Genomic DNA, 24,653 nt, shown 5'->3' with positions numbered 1-24,653 from the left:
GGAATTTGGGCCAGGCCTCATAAAAAAAGTATTTGTGTACCAGAAAGATTTTTCGCTTTTCCTTTCTAACTCTTTGTCATTAATGACTTTAGCAAATGTGAAGTGGGGAGTGAATGGCGCTGCTGCGCAAAGTCTTCAAAGGAACCCTCTAATTATTTATCCAGGATATCCTACTCTAGAATTAGAGGCCAGGTCACCATTGGCTTTCATACCTTTTTTTTCTGCAAAGAAATAATTTCCACAGAATAGTTTCATTGGGCCACCCTCTAATCCCTGCTCTCTCTCTCTGTATGTGTGTGTGTGTGTGTGTGTGTGTGTGTGTGTGTGTGTGTGTGTGTGGACACACAGGGGTATGCGCATGGGACCCCACTACTCCTCGGTATGAGGTGTGTAGCAGTGATAGTACGTTTCCATTCTCCACACATAACACTGCATGACTTTCCACATCTTTGCTCGTACCCCAGACAGCTTTCACTCAAGACAGCTTTCACCCACATTACTCAGGTTTCCTGGTGATTTGGCCTTAACATGCCTTCTCAAAAAGGATCTTATCACCCTGCTCAGGTTTAGACTCCTACCTGCCTAGGGGCCCAACCCTTGGGCTTGTGGCCTCACTGTTTCACTGCTGAGCCTTTGTGTGTCTAAACACATGCCCTCATCCCATTGCACGCACTCCAGGGTCCAAGCTGTAGCACTAAATAACTGATATTTTAGAATTTGTATCTATTATGTCACATTTGTTTTCATTTGTCTTTATTTGTTGCACAGCATTTTTACACTGCAGTGGGGGGGGGAAACGGTATTTCGATTATTCAGTATGTTCTGTACATATTGCGAATTGACAATACAAGCAATCTTGAATCTTTAGAGTCACATCATAAATGTGCTTATTTGAATTTGACAGCTTTTCCTAAGAAAATAGACTCTCAGTCTACTTGTCAGTGTCTTGTGAAATTCCATTTAGCATTTTGCTAAAGGATTATTGAAGGAGTGTGTCCCCTTTAAGAATGCTCTTCTGCCGGGTATATTTGTCTAATTCCAGGTGCCACAGAACCCTGTGTTTTACTAGGTGCAGGACTGGGCCATTACAAAGGTATTTGTTTTCCAGATTACGAAGAGAGGCTCAGGATTAAAGACACATTATCCACGTCCCCTATCTGTCTGTCAGGCCATGATCCCTGCATGGTGCCTCGGTCCTGCTCCACTGTATGGTCCTGTTTTCTGTCTTGTCTGCTTGAAATCCCTCAGACCACATCCCAGAGCTACTAGGTTGGTCTGTAGACCAGATTCCCCTTCTCCCATCTCTCTGTCATCAGCAGGTTTGGTATGCTGATCATTACTTGATGGAAGTAGAAGCAGTGGTAGTGACATCTCCTTGTTCACCCCCAATCCCTCCTATCCTTCAGGTTTTGGATGGCAGAGAGTGTGTTGTGTGTGTGTGTGTGTGTGTGGTTGGGGGTGAGTGGGGTTGCTACATCCCATGGTGGATGGACAGCTGATGGTCTCTTCAAAACATTTACATAAAGCCCCACAATTGTGATAATAAACCGTTTTATCATTGGGCTTTCAATCAATAATGCGGCTCCTTAAGGTTTAATATTTCAATGGTATTGATCATTTTAACAACTGCGTTTGTGGTTGAGTTGCCTTAACGGCAGTACTGCAGGAAGGTGTCTGTCTGTGTGTGTCTGTTTCAAAAAGTACAGATTCTATGTTTTATTCAGCCTTACAGTCTTGTTCACACTATGTTCTGTTCTTCACTTTCCAAAATAAGTTGTGGTCATTTGTTCTCTTAACCCCCATCTACCAATCTCATCCTGTTACTATAGAACAAATGAAATGGAGCGAGTGCAAACATAAGCTCTGAAAGCACTGTAGTTAGCAGATTTCACTTCCATCCTCTCTTGAGAGAACGTCTGCTTCCCGCAGATATAAATAGGGGGAGATTTGATAATTAGTAGAAATGAAGGTCCTGGGGCTCAAAGACTTTGATCAGCACATTTCCTCCTTGTCCCTGACCTTTCATTGGACACGTGTCTTCTCTCTCACTTTCACTCCTGCTTCATATCTCAATCTCACTTTCTACAGGATGTGTCTCTGTCTTCCTTCTCTCTTCTTTGTAATGTAAGAACACTACAGAAACACAGCTTTACGTGCCCTATATCTTCAAATATCTGGGATTTAGAAATATTTTACATTTTCATGGACTGATTGGTGCCAGGCTTACTAGTGTAGAGTATCAAGTGTCCTCTCAGCATTTCTGCATTCCACACGATGGGAAAAGTCAGCACTGCATGCTCAGTATTCAGTATACATGTCTATTGGTCTGAAAGCAAGCAAAAATGAGGCATGTGTATCTAACTAATATTATTACTAGTATTTGAAAGAGACAGCTAGAACCCCCCCCCCCCCATTACAGCTTTACTGACACCCTACTGAGTATATACCCAGTTTGCTCTGAGCACTGGGTTGCCTAGGGGCGAACGTTAGTTTGTGCCCGATAGCCCTTCTCCGATTTTACATCAATGCCTTAATTCCAAGGATAATTTATGCTCTTATAAATTACAAAGCTTTCTAAACAAACCACGTGGGACATAACAGGAAAATGTTACAGTGCACTCTTTCAGTACGGTTTGTTCATGAGGAAAGATAGCTTGTGGCTGCTGTATTAAGTTGCTTCAGCAGTAATTAAAATAGTCTCTGCTCTCTTGTATTTCTAATCCGGCATTCTTTAGGAATCTTAGTCATTATCTTTTTTACCATGACTCTTTCAAATTTCACTGCAACTTAATTTTTTTTTTTAACAAAACTATAGTAAAACATTCTCTAACAGCATGGATATTAAACTAGAATGCGCTTTGTCTGCTCCCACTTTATTGCTTCCCTTGCACTGAGGTTTGAATGAAATGATATGAGCTTTGCTTGAAGCCCCCCCATGCTGGTTGCTAATTGGCGGGAGACTGGGAGCTTCCTGCTGTGTGTTCGCTGCTTCCCTTTGCTTTGCCACCCCACCAGGTCTTTCACCAACACTCCGCAGAACCCAGTAATTAACCCAAAGCTAATTAACTACTTCTAATTACACCAGCACGCTGTTTCTATCACACCCTCCAAAACCAAGGAAACACTCTAGTGCCGTGTGTAAATCCCTTCTGGAGGGTTTGGGAAGTTAGCTGAGCCCCAGTCAGATCATTTAATCAGACTGCCCTGCACTATGATTTCACTGCTGCTTTGTCTTAAATCACTTACGTTCTGCAACACTGAATGGATTAACTGATTTTGATGGTTTGGTGTAAAGACTAAAATAATTTTCAAGGTTCTATTTCAAGTCTATTAACGAAGGAGGCAATTGATACTACAAACAAATCAATTTTGCTTGTTCTGGACAGTGTTGCTAGTGCAAAATGGTTACTAAAATTGAGTGCTGTGAAACTGGGTAAGGTGATACATTTGTTACACTAGTTTAATATATAGAAAACACATACAGATGTTTTTTGTGTAACTCTTAGTCTTGTCTCTATATCACCCAATGCCTCTAGGATTTACTGAATGTAACATAACAGAAGCTGCATGCCTCAGTTCTGCTATCACTGAAAAAAGCTCCCAGACATGCCAGTGACTGACCCCCTCACTCACTCACTCACTCACACACACACACACACACACACACACACACACACACACACACACACACACACACACACAATCGACACACAACACAGCACTGTTCTTTCCCTCTTCAGACTCAACACAGCCACGGCTATTTCTGTTCCACGGACTGATAGCTCCTACTGAAGATCATTGATTTTACGGGAAACCCTGTTTACAGGCTGAGTGCCATCGACCTGAGGTGACTTTTTGTCTTCTGCAGTTGGAGCAGTACTGGAGCACCTTTATGTCTGCATTAGCAGAATTGTGGACACAATATTTACAGTACATGACAAACAACAATGTTATGCATGGTTAATTGCCTGATTTACAATGTTTGGGATTATGGAGAACAAGATCTCCATTTACCTAACAGAAGTACAATAGTGTATTGTTTCTAGAACTGGTTGATAATGTCTGAAACCACATGAATCTGTGATGCAGTCTTGGAGTCTGAACAATGATTTTCAGATTGTTCAACTTTTGTCAGTGTATATTTTAGGTATTAATAAGTTGAATTAAAGTCGATTGTTGCAATCAGCTTGAATCAGTTTAAGTATTGGATGTTTTTTTTATCTTTTGCCACAAATCTGCAAGTCTAGAACCATGTTTGGCATGGATATTCAGTATCTTAGTTGAGTGTCAGGCTGTTGTATTAGGCTTAGACTACAGTTAATTATGGTAGGGAATAGACAGTAGACAGAAAGAATTCAATGTAAGAGCACAGGGTAAAACCAGAATTTAGTCAAAGTCATGTCAGGCATTATAATGGACTTATGTTAAAGAGTGCAATGCATGCATGCTTTCATCTGTGATTTAATTGGAGAAAACCTTGGAGATAAACTTGGGCCTCACTCTGCCTGAGGACTACAATGGTTCCCCCATCAATGAGCATGTCCCTAGTGCAACATCAAAGGCCTTCCCCTGCTTTATCAATAAGAACCCTTCCTTCCCACATCTTCCTGTAACTTGCTTAGCGTTCATGCCATTGATTTTCCAATAAGCGCCCCTTACCCTGCGGTGGCTGGCCAAGCTCTGTGATGGTTCAGACACCAGACACAGACAGGCAACATCACTGAGGAACAATTGAAAATCAGATCTGGTGTATTGTTAGGAATCCTAGAGGCGTATTAAGAAACAATGTTTTTCTGTTTTAAAGAGGTGTTCCCCTAAAGCTTACTGTTGCGTGCGGATAGGAGTCAGGGTCACTGCTACATCACAACCTTAGCCCAGCAGGATTCACGGTTCGGGCTGAGTCAGAGCTAATTCCCCCAGGAAACCCTGGAGAGCAGGGTCCTCTAGAGGCAAGGACCAGCCTTCAGGCAGGTGATCAGGCATGCTTGTAATCAGATGCTTCCTTAGCCTTTAATTCCTCCCTCAGTTGGACATTAAATCCCCACCTAATAAAAGGACCCATAACTTAAAATATATCCTATTCTCCATTCCTACCAAATCACATCCAGACCCGCTCTCTGACAATGTTGATTAGGACTGAGGCCTTTTCATAATATGCAAACTTAGCTGCTGTCATACGGGAAATGGGGATGGTGTGAGTGTGTGTGTGTGTGTTTGTGGGGGGAGTGCAGGGTGCAGGGAGACCCCCTGGCATAAAGCCTTTGAAGGCAGGTGTGCGAGTGCAAGTTTTACAGTCAGGAACTGTGCATCAGCATGTTCCCCTCAGTTCAACCTCAGGAATCCTGCCTTTTCTTCTCTCTGTTTATCTCTTATTGTCAGCCAGGGCTTGTTTTGGCTGTCTACAGTCTACTTTTTGTCAACTCAGTGGGCCCACATTTAGAATTATGATACAACAGAGGAGAAGAAGAAACTATGGCAGGAACACTTGTTTTGTGTAATTAGCATTAAGTGCCAGTATGCAAAATAATATGGAAATTTTATTATACACATAACATGCTACATATATAATATGCTCAAAAAAGGACAGTAACATCATTTAGCAGTAGTTACCTTTACTAGGCTGTAATATCATTTTGACTTGTAGTTACTAACACAGTAAGCACAAAGACACCATCCTCCTCCACTTCCCCTTTTCTTCGACCGCGTCTCTTTGTCTGTCTCCCGGACTTGTTTAGTGCCTCCAAGAGATTAAAGCTTTTCCTGCTTTAAACAGGTGTCACTGAGCCAGGCAGACCTCCGAGAGACAAATAGCGTTATATCAGTTGGCCCATCTGCGACTTGCCGACTCCAGACAATCCCATTGCTCATCAGTAACCACTGCAGGTTATTGAATTACACCATCTTGATTTTAAAGGGCAATCCTGTTTTCTGTAAGCAGTGGACACACCAAGCTGGCTCAGAGCTGCAGCACTGATCAAGAGTCATCGTGTTATCCTGTCTACTGCTAATTGCTTCAGGTATCTTACAGCAGTAATGGGAATGGATGGGTACAGACCCTCAGTACAGTAAACTGCAATCTCTCTGTTTGGATCCATGAGGGCAAAGATGCGAGTAGAGGTCATTGTTAACTAGCAGTCAAAACTACTAGATGTACATGTGAGCCCTGTGATCCCAGGCCTGGTCAAGACAGGCAGAGGAATCTGGAGGGAGGGGCTGAGAGCACAGATTACAGGAACAAGGTGTGAAACACTCCATGTTCAGACAGGACATATGGAGACTTTTTTTCTTAAGAGGCAGTCCTTTGAGACAAAGCACATTTTCTGCTTTTTTCAATTTCATTTGGTGCAGTTTATCCTCATGCTTTTAGTTTGAAGAATCACTGTCTGTTTGACATGTGGCATATTTTTTTTCTTGCATTACTCTCACTGCCCTCAGTCCATTTGTATGAAATGGCTGTTGAGCTCATAGCCTCTTATTAATGGAGCAGATAATAAATACAGACCAGTAGGGCTAGTATCCCCTCACTCAATATGGCAGCCATCTCTAAATCATGTCTGGCTGTATAAAGCAATCTTGTTAATAAGCCAGCCAGTCTAATATTCGTTCATTTTGTATGCAAAGCAAGAAAAGGGTCATTTGAGTTAGCTTCTTCGGTGTGTAAACGAAGCAATCAAGTGGACCGTACTTACAGATAATGTCTGCCTCCAGGTATTTATGACATTAACATATACATGTTAGCAGTCATTTTAAAAATGTTCTAAAAGTCAGTAATTTATGATTATGCTTCGCCTTTTTATTACTTTTCCCACCATATGTTTCCGGCCTGTTATTCATTAGAAACTACAAATAAAAAAAAAAACATGTCTGTGAAAGGGGGGGGGTTATTATTTTGTTGCTTTTAGTGGATGTGAGCTGGAGAGGTCTCAGGTACGTTGTGTGGGAGTTGAGCTTCATCAGACATTCATGAAGATGCAGACAGACATTATCAATCTCTTCTCTCCCCAAGTGGTTAATATGTTAGGGTGTGGGGGTAGACTCCATTCTGATCACAGCTGAAATTTGCATCCCTAAGTAAATAAGTAAATAAATCAAGTGCAAGCAGAGAATGTGCTAATCAACCGGGACATGGCAGTGAGCTTGGTGCCGGGAAACTTTGCTCATGTAATATTCAGTATTGGTGGGTTAAAGGGCAGCCCAGAGTTATTGGTTTCAGCCCAATTGCCCCCTTTAATCAATGTTGGCTGCATCCCTTTAATAAAATTATTAGCTCAGCAGTATCTCGCGCTATCATTTTATCTCTTCTGTGCTCTAAATTGCAGCCTGTGTTGGGCCTCTCAGACGCTCGGGGCATGGCCAGCTCCCGAAAGCTCAACTCCCATTTATTATTTCAGAGGCGGAGGATGGCTGAAGTGTTTGAAACCAGGCTGAGCATAGAGGTTATTGGATGCAAGATCTAAACACAGCTGCAGTAAAGTCCCAACCCAGCTTATGTATTTTCGGGCTCATAGAAAAGGCTGCCTTTTATTGCTCTTGTTTGAGTTCATACACAAATCTATTTACAACTTGTAGTTGGAGTGATAATGGTGATACTCTCAATAATGTTTTTATTTAGATTTCCCTCTTTTTCTTACAGTTATGTGAATGTCCGATGTACTGATGGGTGGCTTGTCAGTATCTAATTATCTCACGAGGAATCTATTTGATCCATTAAGTTAGCCTTTTTCTCCTTTTTTGGACGGCGAGTTAATTAAAAACGGATATAAGATGTGCAGAATATAAGATTAGGGGTGTTGTTTGGAAAGTGAAGATAAAAGATGGCGACTTCCTGATATGGCAGGAAGATGAATCATGTACGGCTTATTAGTGCTCGTCTCAGGTATTGTGTTTAAGTACCTAATCTAGCATAATGAGCACGTTGTCATTTTCCCAATTATATCTCAGTGTTTTGACTCTCAACCAATGTCACATACACTTGATTTTTATCTCTAAAGGTTGCTATACATTTTATCAGTTTCATATTTTCTGTGTCTGATTTCTTCCTAATAAACATTGTAATATTTTGGACACAGTAAATGATGACTTGTGTGTGCTTGGGTACAGTATTTTTGTTTGCGCCAAACATCCAATTTATAACTCTAATTCCAATCAATTCTGTGTTTCTCCAGGCCTGGATGCGATGAACGCCTCATGTAGGCATCAGCATGGACAGCTGTGAGTCTCCCGTGGTTTCTGGGACAGACGATGGGCTTGGCTCCTCCCAGCAGCAGCAACCACCACAGCCCTGGAACGATCACTCTAACTCACAGGTCCCTTGCACCAATCAGGCCCCTTCTCTGGACCCCCTGTCTCTCTCTGCTCCCTACCCTTCTCAACCCCAAATCCCCAGTGCACCTCATGACGGGGTGAGAGAACTACAGTCTAAGCAGCAGCAGCCAAAACAGGCATCACCCCAGGCCCGTCATAATAGCTCTGCCGCAGGTCAGCTGCTTCCTAGAAGAGAAGGTCTAGAGGAAGAAGAGCAAGAGGGTGTAAGCTTTGGAGAGGAGGACGAATCTGAGGACTTAGATGAAATGGAGATAGACAGCTGTTTCCCAAGTCTTCAACCTTTTCCTGGGGTGCCAATGGCTTCAGGGGGAGGGGGCATGCCCACTCTTCTGCGACATCAGCCCACACGCCAGCAGGGAGCACCTGAGAGTGGGAGTGAAGAAGGAGAGGAGGAAGAAGAAGAGGATAGCAGTGATGTGGAAAACCTGGCTGGAGAGATAGTTTACCAGCCAGATGGCTCAGCCTACATCGTAGAGAGCCTCAGTCAGTTGATCCAAAGCGGTGGGGGCATGGTACCCAGCTTGCTTCCCACAAACTCTCTCACTAGTGGGGGAAAACCGGGGGAAACTGCTGGGACTTCATCCTCGGTCTACCCTCAGATCATCAACACGTTCCACATAGCCTCGTCCTTCGGGAAGTGGTTTGGCAATTCAGACCAAGGTTTCCCCAATACCTCAACCATGGCAGGCCTCAGCCCTGTTCTGCACAGTTTCCGTGTCTTCGATGTGCGGCACAAAAGCAACAAGGATTACCTGAACAGCGATGGGTCTGCCAAGAAGTCCTGTGTATCCAAAGATGTTCCCAACAATGTGGATTTCTCCAAATTTGATGGGCTAGCTCTATATGGCAAGGGTAAGCCCATTCTCATGTGTTTTCTCTGCAAGCTGTCCTTTGGCTATGCGCGTTCCTTTGCCACTCATGCCGTCCACGATCACCGTATGACACTGTGTGAGGACGAGCGGCGGCTGCTAGGGGACAAGCATGCATCTGCCATCATCCAGGGCATTGGGAAGGACAAAGAGCCCCTCATCAGTTTCCTGGAACCAAAAAATAAAAGCACTCCTCTGCCACCTACCCTGCTCTCCATTAACTCTGGCCAGAGCTTCTATGGCACTTTTAGTGGTGTCCATCTAGAGGCTGGAAGCAGCAGCGGGGGCAGCGAGACCCTCCTGAACAAAGACTCTGACTCTGGCCTCCAGCAAAAGCAGCAACAACAAACCCCATTAGGCTCAGTTCTCTCTCTTGGAGGGTTGAGCATTCCCAAAGCATCCACTCTTACCTCGTCCTCAGGCTCTGCCAAAGACTCCAGTGCCCTACCCAAACAGGGAGGGAGAACAGAGGAGCCTGCTGGGAAAGAGTTGGCATGCAAGGGAGGGGATGGGGACAATGAAGGACATGAAAGCAAGGTACACCTTTCCAGCCAGATGGGGGGCTCAGAAGAAGAGGAGGAACTGTTATTAGGGGAGGAGGAAGATGAGGTGGAGGCAGAAAGCACTGCAGTCGCATGTGGTGGTAACAGTAGCAGTGGCGGGGGTAAAGCGGGGGAACCAGCTGTCTCAAACCAAAGCATTTCCAAATCTACTTTATTAATGCCTAGTAGCGCTCTCCAGCCTTCTGCCTGTACCTCTGCGGTCAGTTCTACGCTTAACAGCAAAGCCCCTGCTTCCACTTCCTCTTCTGTCAAGGAAGCAGGTTCAGCTGCAGATGGTGGGGGGAGGACCACAGAGCTCCCTCTGAGCTTTAACTGCCAGGGGCCCACTGTTCCCATGGCAATGGCGGCAGCTGCCGTCAGAAGGAGCGAGGATGACACTGCTGGCACTTCCTCCTCACCTCTGTCCTCCAATGCTGCTGCAGATGAAAGTGCCAATCGAGATAGTGCCACAGCTCCAGAACCAAATGATTGCCCAGCAGAGGGAGAGGAGGAAAATGGAGCCCTTCTGCACCATCACCACATGCACCACCATCATCATCACCTCCACCCTTCATCTCATGGCCACTCCCATCCGCTCCCAGGGGGCACCTGTGACATAACAGGAATGGGTGAGTGTTCACAGAACCATGGGGCTGGTGGCAGTGGAGGAAGTGGGGTAGAATGCCCTAAATGTGACACCGTTCTGGGTTCGTCACGTTCCTTGGGTGGTCACATGACCATGATGCATTCACGCAACTCATGCAAGACACTCAAGTGTCCCAAATGCAACTGGCATTACAAGTATCAACAGACGTTGGAGGCCCACATGAAAGAGAAGCACCCAGACTCTGGAGGCTCCTGTGCTTATTGCAGTAGTGGACAGAGCCATCCCCGTCTGGCTCGTGGAGAAAGCTATACATGTGGATACAAGCCCTTCCGATGTGAGGTACGTAGCAAAAATATGTGCCAACGCAAATGACTTCAAGGGTTGCAAATAACTTTAATATAGCGTTTTTGTGTTGCTGATTTGTTTCAGACTTATGTGAGTTTTAATTTGTTTTAAAAGCAATGTCTATAACTTTTGTTGCTGTTCAAAAGAAAGTGTCTTACATTTTTTAGGTGTGTAACTACTCAACCACCACAAAGGGCAACCTAAGCATCCACATGCAGTCGGACAAGCACCTGAACAACATGCAGACACTGCAGAATGGAGGCTCTATTGGCTCTGCGCAGGAGCAGGTGTTTGGACATACCCCAGGAGGAGTGGTGGCTGTCCCCTCAGTGACCCAGGCCAGTAGCCATCACCCTCCCCATCACCATCCTACACAGTCCTCCACCCATATGGCTGGACCGTGTGGGGCCCCCTCACCGACCAAGCCGAAGAGCAAACCTACTTGGCGGTGTGAGGTATGTGACTATGAGACCAATGTGGCACGAAACCTGCGTATCCACATGACCAGCGAGAAGCACATGCACAACATGATGCTACTCCAGCAGAATGTGACTCAGATGCAGCATGGCCGACTTGGCTTGGGAGCCATGCCTTCGCCCTCTGAGGCTGAGCTCTACCAATATTACCTAACTCAGAACATGAGCCTTCCACCAGGCCTCAAGATAGACCCAGCTGGAGCTGAAGCCCAGTTCTTGATGGGGAACTTTCACCTGGATCCCAACATGGCTGCCCTGGCTCCTGCACTTGGTGAGCGCTTTTTCTGCCCTCTCTTGCCCTCAGAACTGCCTTATTCATTCACAATTCAGGGCACATTCTTTCATGTGGAATCAGTTTCAGTTTGAATCGATGTTGAGTCCTAATTTATCACTTTACACAGAACTTTAATGCCACTCACTTTTGAGGACAGAAATATCAACATTGTGCCACTACTTAGTTAGGCAGCTGCCAGTCTTTTCATACACTTAGCTTTTGCAAGTATGCAAGGTCTTGTGAACTTGACAGTTTTACAAGGAGTTTGTCACTGAATCACAGAAAGAATTGACAGAAATATTCATTTTGGACAATTTTACAGCCTTAATATAGACCCTCTCTATACATTCTTGCTGATTTATATTTGCACAACAATCTTCATGATTCAGTTTCTCAATTTCACTTGTATAGTGAAACCAACCAGATCACTCTACCAATAAGTTTCAGCTCCAAATGTACATCTACATGTGTGTCCTGTAGCATGTGTCATCTTATTGGTAATTTGTTTTTCCTACTACATAGTCCTTAACAGCACATCCAAGTGCATGTATATTGATGTAATCTTCACAGAATTTTGAAGTTTACTTTGCAATACCCAAGCTGAGTTAGAGGGCCAAACCTCTATGTTCGTTTCTATCTGCCCTCTCCCTCAGGCAGCAAACCTCAGCCTTTTATATCATTATCCCCAAACTGCTGCTGAACTTCACCAGTGGAGTTCTCAATTTTTCCAACTTTATAATTGCAGCTATAAATTTTATCTTGGTCAAAAAAAGGAGGTTAGAGGGCTCAGCAAGGGTAATTCAGCAGCATAGTGGAGTGTTTAGCGTGCCAGTTACAACCCCACAGTTTGTACAGACTTGTCTCGAACTGTCGCCAGTTCAAAGACGCAAACAAAAATTGATTGCTGTGACTAATTCTTTTTCCCTCTTCTGCCATCTGGTTCATTTTCCTGTGAGGTGAGTTGTAATAAGCATGTTACAAGGGAGGCAGTGATTACACAGTCGGGACCCATAAACTACAGTGGTGTCATCCTCGGTCACACTTTAAGGGACCCTTAAAGCAATCGCACACACACACACCCTGATATTAACTCAACAGCATGATACAGAAGGCTCAGTAAATCTCTTGAGAGAATCTGCCATAACAAGGAGATCTAAGCTAAAATGAGAAGTGCCTTTTCATGCTTTAACTGTGGATTTTGTACTTTTGAGTGTGTTGCCAAAGGGATGGATAACAAATGTTGACCTCTAGTGATCTCAGCGCTGTGGTAATCCTTGTTCCCTAGATTGAGCTTCTGTAGTGAAAGATTTGAGATGGGGTGCAAGAGAGGTCAAAGGGAGGGAGGGGGGCAGCACTTGTTGTTGTTGTTGTTGTCTATCATACACTGCGGAACAGCACCATAGACCAGCCAGACAACTATTCAATTCAAGATTATTTTTGGAAAGATAATGTATACGTTTCACCTAGAAGTAGTAAACTATTACTAAATGTGGATAGAGGTCAAAATGCATATCTGCACAATATTTTGGTTAGAATTTAAAAGATAGCATGAAAACAGATGCAAAACTACACTACAAATCAGAGTCTTGGTCTAAAAGTCTACAACAAGAATGTAGTGAGAAATAAGATCCAGGTCTGTGGTAAATCATTGAAGCTGCAGAGTAATGGAGGATGAGAGCCAGGTAGCAATGAAAGATGATGAGCAAGATGCAGAAAAAGACAGCCCTTGGATAGTGTCTGGGTCTGTTTATGCATCGGTGTGTTTGTAAGAGAGAGTGTGAGGAGCTATGATTGGGGACCTGGGTCTGTGAGTGATTTCAGGGGGCTTCTCAAAGGTCTCTCTCTCCTGGCTATAAAATCCCAGGTAATGGAGAAAAGTCCAAGAGCAGGCTGCATACTGCAGCAATAAATAAAAAGGAGCTGCTGGAATTAATTTAGTGTAAAGCCAGGCGGGGTCAAGCCTGCATGCTCAGTCCAGGCAATGAAAGATTAAAGATCAGCAAGCAAAGGCAAAAACTGCAAGTACTCTTACCTCATTTTTTAGTATTCATTTTTAAAGTTAGCCTTAGATTGTAAAAACTCAGTTCTCAGGTTGTTGAGGATTTTTGCTTGCTGTTCCTTTTTTCTTTCTGTTGATTTATAATTTTTAATCAGAACCGAGCTGAATTAATCTGCTAGGTCTCCATATTGCTTTAGAGGGGAGACAAGTCCAAGGAGACAAGTGGATTTTTGTTATTATTCAGTCAACAGCCCGTAATGAAGTAGATGTACAGTAATACGTACTTGGGAACTCCTTAGTTTTTTGATAATGATAAATACCTGGCTTTTTCGGTGGCACTCGTGTACTCAACCTTAAAAGTTTACCCATTGAAACAGAGCTGCATGTGCATTTTTTACCTGGCTGTATGATGTTTTTTTACTAAGGAAAAATCCGGGCTTTCTTCTTTCCTACCCCAAAGAACAGTTATAGGTCCAGAAATAAATACATTCTACATTATCCCCTCCATGTGTTATGATGCCAACAGACAGAATATAGATTTTCAAAGTTTAATAGCCTACTGTGTTATTCGTGATGAGAATGGCAGGATTCGTTATTTCCTTTCAAAAAAGCTGTGGTCAAAACTAAAAATAATAAGCTATTTTTTTCCCGAAGGAAATTACAGAGACATTAAATTATTTTTGAAAAATAATAATTTATAGTCTAAACTTCTATGGTGAAAATGTATGTTTGAAACAGTTAAAATACCTTTATTCACAGTTGCTCTCGTACATTTTGCCTGTCTCTGTTCCCTGCTTCCTAGTAGGTGGGGAGATCCCTATGGATGTGCGGCTGAGCAGTGGCCAGTTGGTGTCTGAAGAGCTGATGACCCTGGGAGAAAGTCTATCACAAACCAGTGATCCCTCTCTCAAGCTCTTTCAATGCGCTGTGTGCAACCGCTTCACCACTGACAACCTGGATGTGCTGGGCATGCATATGGGAGCTGAACGCAGCTTACCGGAGGAGGAATGGCGTGCTGTGGTGGGCGACTCTCACCAGTGCAAGCTGTGTCACTACACCACTCAGCTCAAGGCCAACTTCCAGCTGCACTGTAAGACAGACAAGCATGTACAAAAGTACCAGCTTGTGGCCCACATCAAAGAAGGAGGCAAGGGCAATGAATGGCGCCTGAAATGTGTGGCCATAGGCAACCCTGTGCACCTGAAGTGCAATGCCTGTGACTACTACACTAATAGCCTGGAGAAGTTGAGAATGCACACTGTCAATTCCCGACATGAGGCTAGCCTCAAAGTCTACAAGGTGAGTGTAACTCAAGCACCTTTGTCAAAGCCATTACTCAACCTTGTCTTTACAATGGTCATCTTTTTATATGAATGTGGAGTATATACACAACTGGCAACATTTATAACCACAAATAAGCATTGTTAAAGGGCAACCTCACAGATTTTCAACTCAATTTCTACGGCTTTAGTTTGGTGTGTAAATGTACAATAATGCAGTTAAATTTCCCTTTGACTTCCCTATATTATAATATTTCTCTGCTTCTAGTTGAAAAACTCCTCCAGATGAGATCACCGGGAGGAGTTTTTCATCCTTAGGGGTTCAGATGATGTCATTTGGAGAAGCACTGAAAAAACTCCATAGTGTGAGCAGCAAGAAGACAATATTCTGAACTGAAGGTTCCTCTGAGTGATGTCATCTGGAGGTGTTTTTCAGCTAGAAGTAGAGAGATAGAAGTTTAATAGGGTTCATTTGCATGTACTACTCAAACTAGAACCAAAAGAAGCAAGTTCAATATCAGTGAAGGTGTCCTTTATTGATGCTTCTATTATTCCATTATCTGAGGTGTTAAAATATGACCTGGAGAAATAGTTTGTGTCATATTTGGGAGTGTGTATGATCCAATTGAACTTTGAGTTTCACACTAATGGCAAAATGTGCCCTTAATCCTCTCCCTGCTAACTTGATACTCCTCCAGAAGACACATTAAATGCACTCAGGTTGCCCACACCACTGTACAAGCTGATCTCCCAAGGCATGAATGATAGCCTTTTTTTAATAACTCTCGCCTTCCCAGCGGCTATATACAGTAGAAGCAGGGCCACGCTGCTGCCATGAGATGAACGTGGCAGGTGAAGCTGGTTTGGAGGCTTGGGGGTGAATGAAGAAGTGTGAGGAGACAGAGGTTTGGTGCTAATACTCCTCGGAGCGGGAAAGGCTGAATCGTTCTCGACAGCCGTATTGATTTTTGCTGGACTTGGAGCTTCACCTTCTCCTCTAATCATTCCATAATAGCCAATGGATGAACACTCTCCGAACAAATGGCCATAAATCTAACAGGCCTGATTCCACTTAGGTACCTATCCTGTGTGTCTGCGGCTTTGGCCACTCTGTGCTTAACCCAAACTGGCATAGCTGCGCACACGCACACATTCAACACTCTCACAAAACTGATACAAACGCTGACAACGCATACTGCTTGTAAGCCTACATCACAACCTCACCAACAGAATCTAACATGTAACACTGTAACTCAGACATTTTGACTTCAATGAAGCCAACTTATTATAAATGGTGTTTGACTTCTACAAGATAAACAAGGAAACTATTTGAGCAATTCTATTTCTTGACACTTTTCTATTGGCATCCTAGTATATGATAGTATGAACTTCCTTTGCAAGGAGGTATTAAAAGGCATGTGGAAAATGCGCTGCTTCCAGCCGGGTGTTTTTAATCACATTAAAAACTAAACTAAAGTGGCGCATTTAAACTCCCTCAAAAAGGCTGTCCATTTGAAAACTATCCAGCGTTTTGAACGGGTCCTCTAAACCACTGGCCTGGCAGACATGTTTCCTGTCTGCAAAGACTTTGTACTATGTACTACAGTGTTTTCTTAGGAGTGAGAGGGTGCAAAGCAGGACTCATGGTGCAGCTGTATGAGAGGGCCATGGGACATGGAGGTGTTGAGAGGAGTATATGTACTTTGACTTGTCAAACCTGGTTTGCACCGGGACAACAGAGGACTACAGAGCATTTTTACTGTAGCTACACAGGGTATTCTTGGATCCAGACTAATGTAAATAGGCTAGATTATCAGTGACTGTGTGAAATCCGTTGTGAGACAGCAGAAAAGCATGGCCTTCTGTTTTCCTAGCCTATTGCCATCCTCTCCTGGCCTTAGCTGCTGGCCTCACCGGCCCACATACCAATAGCAGTCATTAGACCAAAATAGACATGCTCTGGCATACCCTCTCTTCCTCACACCTTTGGAGGAGGCTTGTTTTGTCTCACAGGATAGAGTACAGTTTATATTACCTTATCTGTGTGCTTTCCACTTTGCTGTGAACCCAGAAGTCAAAAGAGAAACACGTTTTTTTTTTCCTACTGTGTGTTTTTCCGCTCAAGTTTTTAAGAGAGAAGCACCATATGTCATACTACTGCTCAGGCTGTGGGGGATTAAATATGTACAACACATCCAGGCATGATCATTTTTTATGACTTAAGCCTCTTAAGATGGCTCCATGTTTCTTAAAACCAATTGATCTCTAAGTAAGAGCTTGTGTGCATTTGTCCAGAAATTACCTGCTCCCTGAACTTGAGAACATTGTGGTCCTCATAAGCTCTTGTCATCCTCAACACTACTCTAAAACATAACGATATTAACAAGTTGACAGGAAAAACTGTAATTCAAAATTTTATAACTTGCAAATATGATTAGTGCACAACAAGTATGGTTGCGACGCCTCTTGGCAGCACTGTTTCCCCACTTGACTGTGTCACAGCCTTCGTGCTGCGCTGGATTTACTGTCCTGGTAGAGATACTGACAGGCAGAAACCCACAGTGGCCCACAAGCCTGTAAACCCAACTTGGTATATTATGCAAGGACGAAAAAAGAAAAATCACCATTCATTTATTCCTCCCCAAAGAAATCTGATGCAAATAGCACCATTTTTAACCTTTTTTGGGAAGAAAATAAATCATCAAGTCAGCATAAACAGACTCTAAGATGTGGGAGATGCTTGGGACACTTCACCCAAATCAAACTGGTTTGCATTAAACAGGCCCTTTGTGTGCACAACTCCATATAAATTGGAGCCTGTAATTACTGGAATTAAAAAGGAAGGTTTAAACTGAGGGCTAAGCTGGATGGGATAATTTGAGAGTCTGTGGTATGCGGCCCATATTAGGGTTTTCTAAAAATATCCCTCCCACCACCCCATGTATTGGAATGTTCCAAAAGCCCACAGAAAGATCCAGCAAGTCATCCTGACCACATGGACCACCACACAGTTAGGGGTGATGCTGTCTTCTCTTGCATATTGTGTGCCCAGTTGAAAGACACTCATTCTACTGTAAGCACTGTGTTCGGCCACCACAGCTCTTTGCTCTGATGGAACTGTAACTTTCACCATCTCTTATCCCGTGGATCATGTGGTTACGTTGCTCTGATGGTCACCAATCCTTTTCTAGAGTGGTCACTCTGTAGCGCACGAACATATACACACACATACACACACACACACACACACACACACACACACACACACACACAGATGGATTCTTTTACAGTGCAGACAATTTAGCCCTTAGTATGTGTATAACATTTTGTGTAGCTCTCCCCTAAGACTCCTTATCTTGAACAAACCCAGTTTCCATTCTCATTTTACAGTTGGCCACATACCTAATATGCAAATTTGACAGCCCTTATAGTACCAGTCAGTGTGGAGTGTTAGTGTTAGATGAGTGGATTGAAACAGCTCTCAGGCCCTGGCTGCTCTGGCCAGACAGAATGGGTGGGGACTAACCAGGCCCAGCCACAGGCCTCAGCTTCCAGTCAAGGCTTGGGGGAAAGGGGAGGAGCGTCGGGGGGTTAGCTGGCTACCTTCCTTGTCTCGGGGGCCGGTGCAATCGGCGGTAATTGAGATTGATTGGATGTTATTTTTCCTCTTGCAAATGTAGTCCATTAGCTTGGCACATGCATAATCAGTTTAGAGCGCAGTTAGCCGAATGTAATCATGTTCCTCGGTGTCTGCTAGCACAAAATCCACTCCAGATGCCGCTTGGCCATGGAAAGAAAGGGAGAAAGTGCCGTCACTATCGGATGGGGAATCTTTAACCACAACAGTCCTGTCACCCCTCCCCTCTGTCTTGGTCCCGCTCTGTTGAGCACACACATAGCTGTACAAACTTTTCCCCCATCTCTGTCTACCTCACGTACATAGTCACATCCATTGTCTGTTCCTTACTTATGACAACAAGGGCTTTGATTATATTTTCTGCAGTTTGAACTGCACTAACATATTGTTCATTAGAGCGCATTAACAAAAACGATACCGTTGTATCTTGGAGCTGCCGCTCTGACTTTACCCTTCACTGCAATGCAAAGGAATTAGTGACTGCTGAGGAAAGAAAATGTCTACACTCTGCTGAGAGCAAATAATCACAATGAAAGGTAATAGAGAAAAGAGGCTGTAATGTAAATTAAGGGATTAGTGGTTACATGAAAAGGCATTAAGGTGTTCCACTAATGATCCTACTCAGCAGACACACTGGCTTCTCAGACTCAGGTATGCAAGCCATGATGACCTCTCCCCATTAAGGATCACAGCTACCTAGGATTTGCTCCAGTCCTCTTGCACTATACGTTATTATGTAGCTGTGGTTTAATTCCCAGATAGGGTGTGATTGTTTTTTTTTGTTTTTTTTAAATAAAGCGAAAGTGCATTTTGTACCCCCCTTTGCGCACGTAGACTCAGGTTGAGAGCCCTGTAGTTGGCTGGTTGATTTTGGCATCCCAGGTGAATTTTCAGGTTTAGAGCATCGGATATTGTTATGCAATCTTGTTACCTTTCGCTCATGTCACAGGGTTGTTTTGTCCATGATTGCCACCTAAACATGTGAACTTTTCTGTGATGTCCCAGTCACCCTTTATAATTTCTTGGTGGTCTTATAGTGTGGGTAGATGAATGAGCCCAAATATCGCTCTGGCTAACATCACGACAAAAATTATGGCAGGTAACGTGAGATGTTCTCTGGCAAAATGACGTCTAGTGGGCGCCTGGCCTTACCGACTCACCCGCCAGACATTTCTAAGAAGAGGAGGGTATGACGGTGGAGAGACAGACAGGATAGAGGGGATGGGGGGTGCGACAGGAGGGTTGGAAGGATAGATACTCTGCTAATTATCATGGCTAGCCTATGATTGTTCAGTAATAGTGCTCAGTGGGAAAGGTTGCAGCAGTTCCAGGAAGAGCTGAGCTCTGATTTACTGGTACTACCGCTCTAATAAAGCGCTCACTGCACATCCTGGGAGACAGCCCATTCTCCCCTTTCACATGCACAAGCGTGTGAATACACACGCACATACAAATACACACACACACACACACACACACACACACACACACACAGAGGGCAATCTTTTAATCAAGTGCCAGCAGATGACAACATAAGGCTCATGAAATATATTATTTTTAATTGTTCACAGAGAACTTGTTATAATATAATTCTGCAGAACTAATAAACATGTGATCAAATGCATAAGCACTCTGAGAAAGTACTTAAACTCTGTATGGGCCCCAGTAACACCACCTCAGCCAACAGTGTCATGATACTGAACCCAGGTAGTTAGCACACTAGCGCCCAATATCAAACAGACCTGAGTGGTGGGTGAAACAAGGAAGGAGTGGTATACAACAGAAAATCAGGGCGGATTGGAGAGGGGAGCTGTCAAGCAAGTAGGGGGGAGGGGTCTAGCAGGGTTTATGTGTTTGGCAGTATGTAAGAATTTCACAACTCTTGTAGCTCCTACCATTGAGAAGGCCTTAGAAAGGGTCTGTCTTTGACCTGCACCACAGCTGCTGCTGCTGTTGCTGCTGTTGACTAGGGTAGTTGCACATACATGTACAGGGTGGATGTTGCTGGGTCTTACAAAGTGACAGCAAAAAAAGCAAAAGGGGGATACAGAAAGCTCTGCAGACAGAGGAGGCCGGTCTTTTCCCAGATTATTTTCAATGGCTGTTTACCACAGTTGCCACAGTTAAAAGGGCCTAGTACATTACAGACCAGGGTCTCCATCCTGGGTCTGTGGTGGAGATAGAGATGCATTGTCTGTGTTCCATCACAGACAATGAGCACTGGAAAAAGAACAGCAACAATGTGTTACATTGCCATCTGGGAGATCTTGGTCATTGTGTTAATTATTGTTGTATTTGAGTAGAATTTTTTGTTTTTTTTTTAGGTTTTTTGGAAAAGAGCAGCAGGGAACACTTTTGCCAATGTGCAAGGATGCTGCTGCTCCTGTTATCTCCAGCCAGATCATCAGAAAAAGGAGATACATATGGTTAGGAGGAAAGGCTATATCAGTTTTTGTGACCGGGGTTCTCCACAGTTCAAGGCAGAGATAAGTTCCAAGGCAGTGACGCATCGGGTAGATATACTGTACAGTTTGAACCTCCCACCAGATTTCCACTTTTTACAGCCTAGAAACCATTTCAACATCTGTTATATCCTCCTATCTACATTACATTGTTTTTTCCCTCCCTTCTCCTCCCTGTTCACTGTTTGTTTCGCCCTTCGTCATTGCCTCCACAAGGTGAATAAACATGACAAATACTCTTATCCCACAAAACAAACTAGTATGGATAGTGAATCAGTGGGTGGTCCAGAAATGTGTTCTGCTTGAGGTTAAATATCTATAATCCAGCCATGCCAGCAAACTAAACATTCTTATCCGATATACATCCTCTGCCTGCATCTCCCATCCCACTCCCTAGTCTTCGGTTTCTTAGAAGTTCTTTGCTTTGCATTTAAAAGCTAAATACAATTACCCTTGCTGTCAATGCAGGAATTCTCTCGTTAAACCAATAAGTCACATTACATAGAAGACCCATCCGGGCTTATGTTTGTCTCTAAAGTTTGTAATTATGACAATACTTTCTGTAAAGAGAGAAGAGAAGACAGTATTGTAACTTCCACAGTCTCTTGTAAAGATGGCATTACAGCTGTATCGCTCATGCTCCTGTCTTTTAACCAGTCCCACAAAACCTCCACTGCAGAGATGCTAAATACGTAGTATTTTTTCTGCCTTGTCTTCAGAAAGACCCAGATAAGATTCCATGTAATCAACAGCCTGTTCAATTTTCTCTGAACTTGTTATGTATTTGGTAGTCAAACTGCAGTAAAATGAGTTTCCATGTAGGCAGACTGTCATTACATTTACATACACACAAATATCTCAATTACAATGAATATCCAGATTAAAGTGATTGATAAAGGCCTTTTTCTTTTCTTTTTTTTTTTTTTTTTGGTAGTTTTTTGTTTTGTTTCATTTTCACTACCCAAACGTTCGCAGTAATCAGGTATACATGCTGTTTGATGGTTACTCTACTTTCTGGAATTATTTGTGGTTTCCTACAGTTAGTTGTAGTAGGATGAAAGCTGCTACATGTGGCTGAAATCTCTTAAAGATACCAGACTTAGCTGGTCGGGTGTAGTGGGTGTATTTAAACCACAAAACAATCACACTGCAGTCTGCCAAAATGATCCATACATCTAGTGACCTACAGCCACTACACCTGAAAGACTAACAATGGCAATTGGCAGGTAAATACAGCTTTGATGAGGCCAGATTGAGGCTCCTGTGAATCTATGTAGCTGCTAAGCTGAAGGGATGAAGAGAGTGAGGCAGGCAGACTTAACCGGCTCTGTACCATCAATACATCAGTGGCTTAGCCACCAGATTAATGGCCTCTGAGTGGTCAGGGCCACAAAACTACTCAGCTCTAAGGTCTGTGTTTAGTGGGGCTGGACATGAAAGCAAGGTAGGGTGAAGAGACAAATGAGGAGAAGAAGGAGGTCTGAGGTACCAGAATGAGCACACAGGGGCCTCTTTCTTGTTTGGGTTTGGCCTCCAGAGCACTGTCATGGGACAGATACATTTCACAGGATGATAGAAATGTGGCCGTGGTTGTTGTTATTTTATTCCTCCTGCCTTCTTCACTCCTAAGTTCAAAAGGATTTTTCAGTAGCTAAATATAATATCACAAGCAGTGTTAAGTAATTCTTACACATGTAGTCATAATTGAGAACATTTAGCTTCTAACGATGAGATGTAGTGCCTTTGACAGCTCTCTGTGACTGTACAACCTGTTGGCTTTTTGTTTGTTGGAGGGCAGTGGAATTTAAAACCCATGCTTGATTTACAATGCTGCAGCCATTTAACTTGCTCCTAAGTGTGCATAGCATGTACTGTTTTTGTTTTACCTAGCTTTTTCTTTGTTTTAACAAATCTGCCCCTCAGGTCTTTCCATTTTGTGGTGCATCGATTACTGTTGCATTGTAGAACTTCAGCAATTTCTCGCCTTGATTTCATTGGCTCTCCGTTGTTAGTGATAGGTCAGATAGATGCTGATGCCTGCAAGCGTGCCCTCTTCAAAGCAGTCTATTTTAGATGGGTTATGTAGCGCAAAATCTGATGTGAAGTACTCTGTGCAATGAAAAGTCCCCCTCACCTCTATGTGACCACTGTCAAGAGTTGAGTAAAAATTAACCATCCTCCAGTTTCCTGAGGACCATTTTCTATGTAGAATTTTTATTTGAAACAGTGGGGCGCCAGAGGCTTTTTCTGTAGTGCCAAGAGAGAATGGCTACCTCTTCCTGAAGTTCACGGCGCTAGATGTCCATCCATGTTTGGCTAATTGCTGTGTGCTGCAGTCCAAGGTTAGAACTGGGAGCTGTAAATCTATCAGGGTTATGCGGACAATGTTTTCTCCAGATGTAGAAGAAAAGATTTCATCCTTCTGTAATTAAGCGGTGCAACCCAGGGTGTCGTGTGTGTGTGTGTGTGTGTGTGTGTGTGTGTGTTTTTTTTTTTCCTCTTTCTTTTATTGGGAGATCTGGAAAAAATCATTTTGCACCTTGTTTTCTCATCAAGCCTTTTATTCTTGAATACAAAAGATGGATACAACGGAAAGATTGGGGGGGGGGAAGCAGCAGAGAATAGAATCTCTTGTTTAAATTATTATATGGAAATTACAAGGTGGTGATGTAAGACGTAGCATGGGGTGGAGGCACAAAGGGGACAAAAGCTTAGTCTTGAAACCAAGGCAATTACATACTTCCTCAGATGAAGAATATCAGAAGAAATATATTTTAACCCCAGGAATGTTCCCAAATGTTATGTTCCCCATGGGGGCTGTCTTCTACACCTGTGTTCCACTTAAACTTGCTGCTGGAGTCAGAGAGAGAGAGAGAGAGAGAGAAGGAGTGAGTTGGGGAAAGTGATTGTAAGTGAAAGAGACAGAGACAGCTTTAAGAGCTGGGGACAAGAATGCTCTTCAGATTCTCAAGGGCACTGATACTTTATGGCCTTGACATTCCTTCATGACAAACTGATGCCCAAAATAGACAGTGGTGTTGGAGTGGGGGGGCGTTTAACTACTATGTCTTTAGGACCCACCCTGGCATATCGTCTACTGTACATTTCCTTTTCACCTTCACCTCACCGTGCTTCATTCGCATGACAAACCTCAGGTCAGTCTGTTTGAGGCTTTTCTTTTACCAGCCAAAGCTGGTGAAAGCAACAGACTGAAGTGCAGGCTTTTGTTCAGTGTAAGCAGTTTCACACATTTGTGTTTTATAAAGTCCTTTTCAGTCTCATGTTGATTTACAGAGGCCTCTTTCCTCTGAGATCTCATCAGAGACGCAGACAGTAGAGGAAGCCGCTGAACTCCTAGGCTCACTGCAAGATATACTCTCATCCCTCACTGCTGTCCTTGCCAGGCCCACAAACTATTTTTTATAATGTCACCACATTCAATCAACACTCGCCCTAAAATTAAGGACTGCTGAATAATTCAAACTTGGATCCTTCCATCAGAAGGCCTTCCTCTGTCACTAGTCAGGAGTTTGGTAAATTTATGCTTGTTAGGTTGGAATAGTCATGTTGCAATAATTTGAACCATAAGGACTATCTGTGCAGCTACTGTTTAAATGAGAACTCTGGGAGCCGTTAAAGTTTGAACATGATATTGTGAGATCTGGAATGCAAATTATTATTCAAATGATCAATGTATTAATTTGCATGCTGAAAGGGATGAGGGGCAGAGAGAGAGAGAAAGCATCTTAATAAGTTCTGTAAAGGAACATATTGTATTATTTGTTGATGTTTTTGGAGTGAGGGTGTATTTATTTTGCAGTTGTGCGTCCTAGTGTG

General features: G+C 43.4%; 1 protein-coding gene across 4 annotated transcripts in view; it reads left to right on the top strand.

Moving 5' to 3' along the window:
- zfhx3b (zinc finger homeobox 3b) overlaps positions 1 to 24,653 on the top strand; it is a 169,568-nt gene that overhangs the window by 72,306 nt on the left and 72,609 nt on the right. For 3 of the 4 annotated variants that reach the window (XM_067485311.1, XM_067485322.1, XM_067485304.1), the window contains 3 exons: positions 8,166 to 10,682; positions 10,856 to 11,435; positions 14,240 to 14,736. In XM_067485311.1, the coding sequence (XP_067341412.1) occupies positions 8,202 to 10,682; positions 10,856 to 11,435; positions 14,240 to 14,736 (3,558 nt within the window). In that variant the 5' untranslated portion in view covers positions 8,166 to 8,201. The remainder of the gene's footprint in view (positions 1 to 8,165; positions 10,683 to 10,855; positions 11,436 to 14,239; positions 14,737 to 24,653) is intronic. The other variant, XM_067485313.1, reaches the window with a different exon arrangement.

Source organism: Channa argus, chromosome 2, assembly GCF_033026475.1.
Source record: "Channa argus isolate prfri chromosome 2, Channa argus male v1.0, whole genome shotgun sequence".
Taxonomy (NCBI): domain Eukaryota; kingdom Metazoa; phylum Chordata; class Actinopteri; order Anabantiformes; family Channidae; genus Channa; species Channa argus.
The sequence above is the reverse complement of the archived record's forward strand: the minus strand, read 5'-3'. Positions and strand labels throughout refer to the sequence as shown.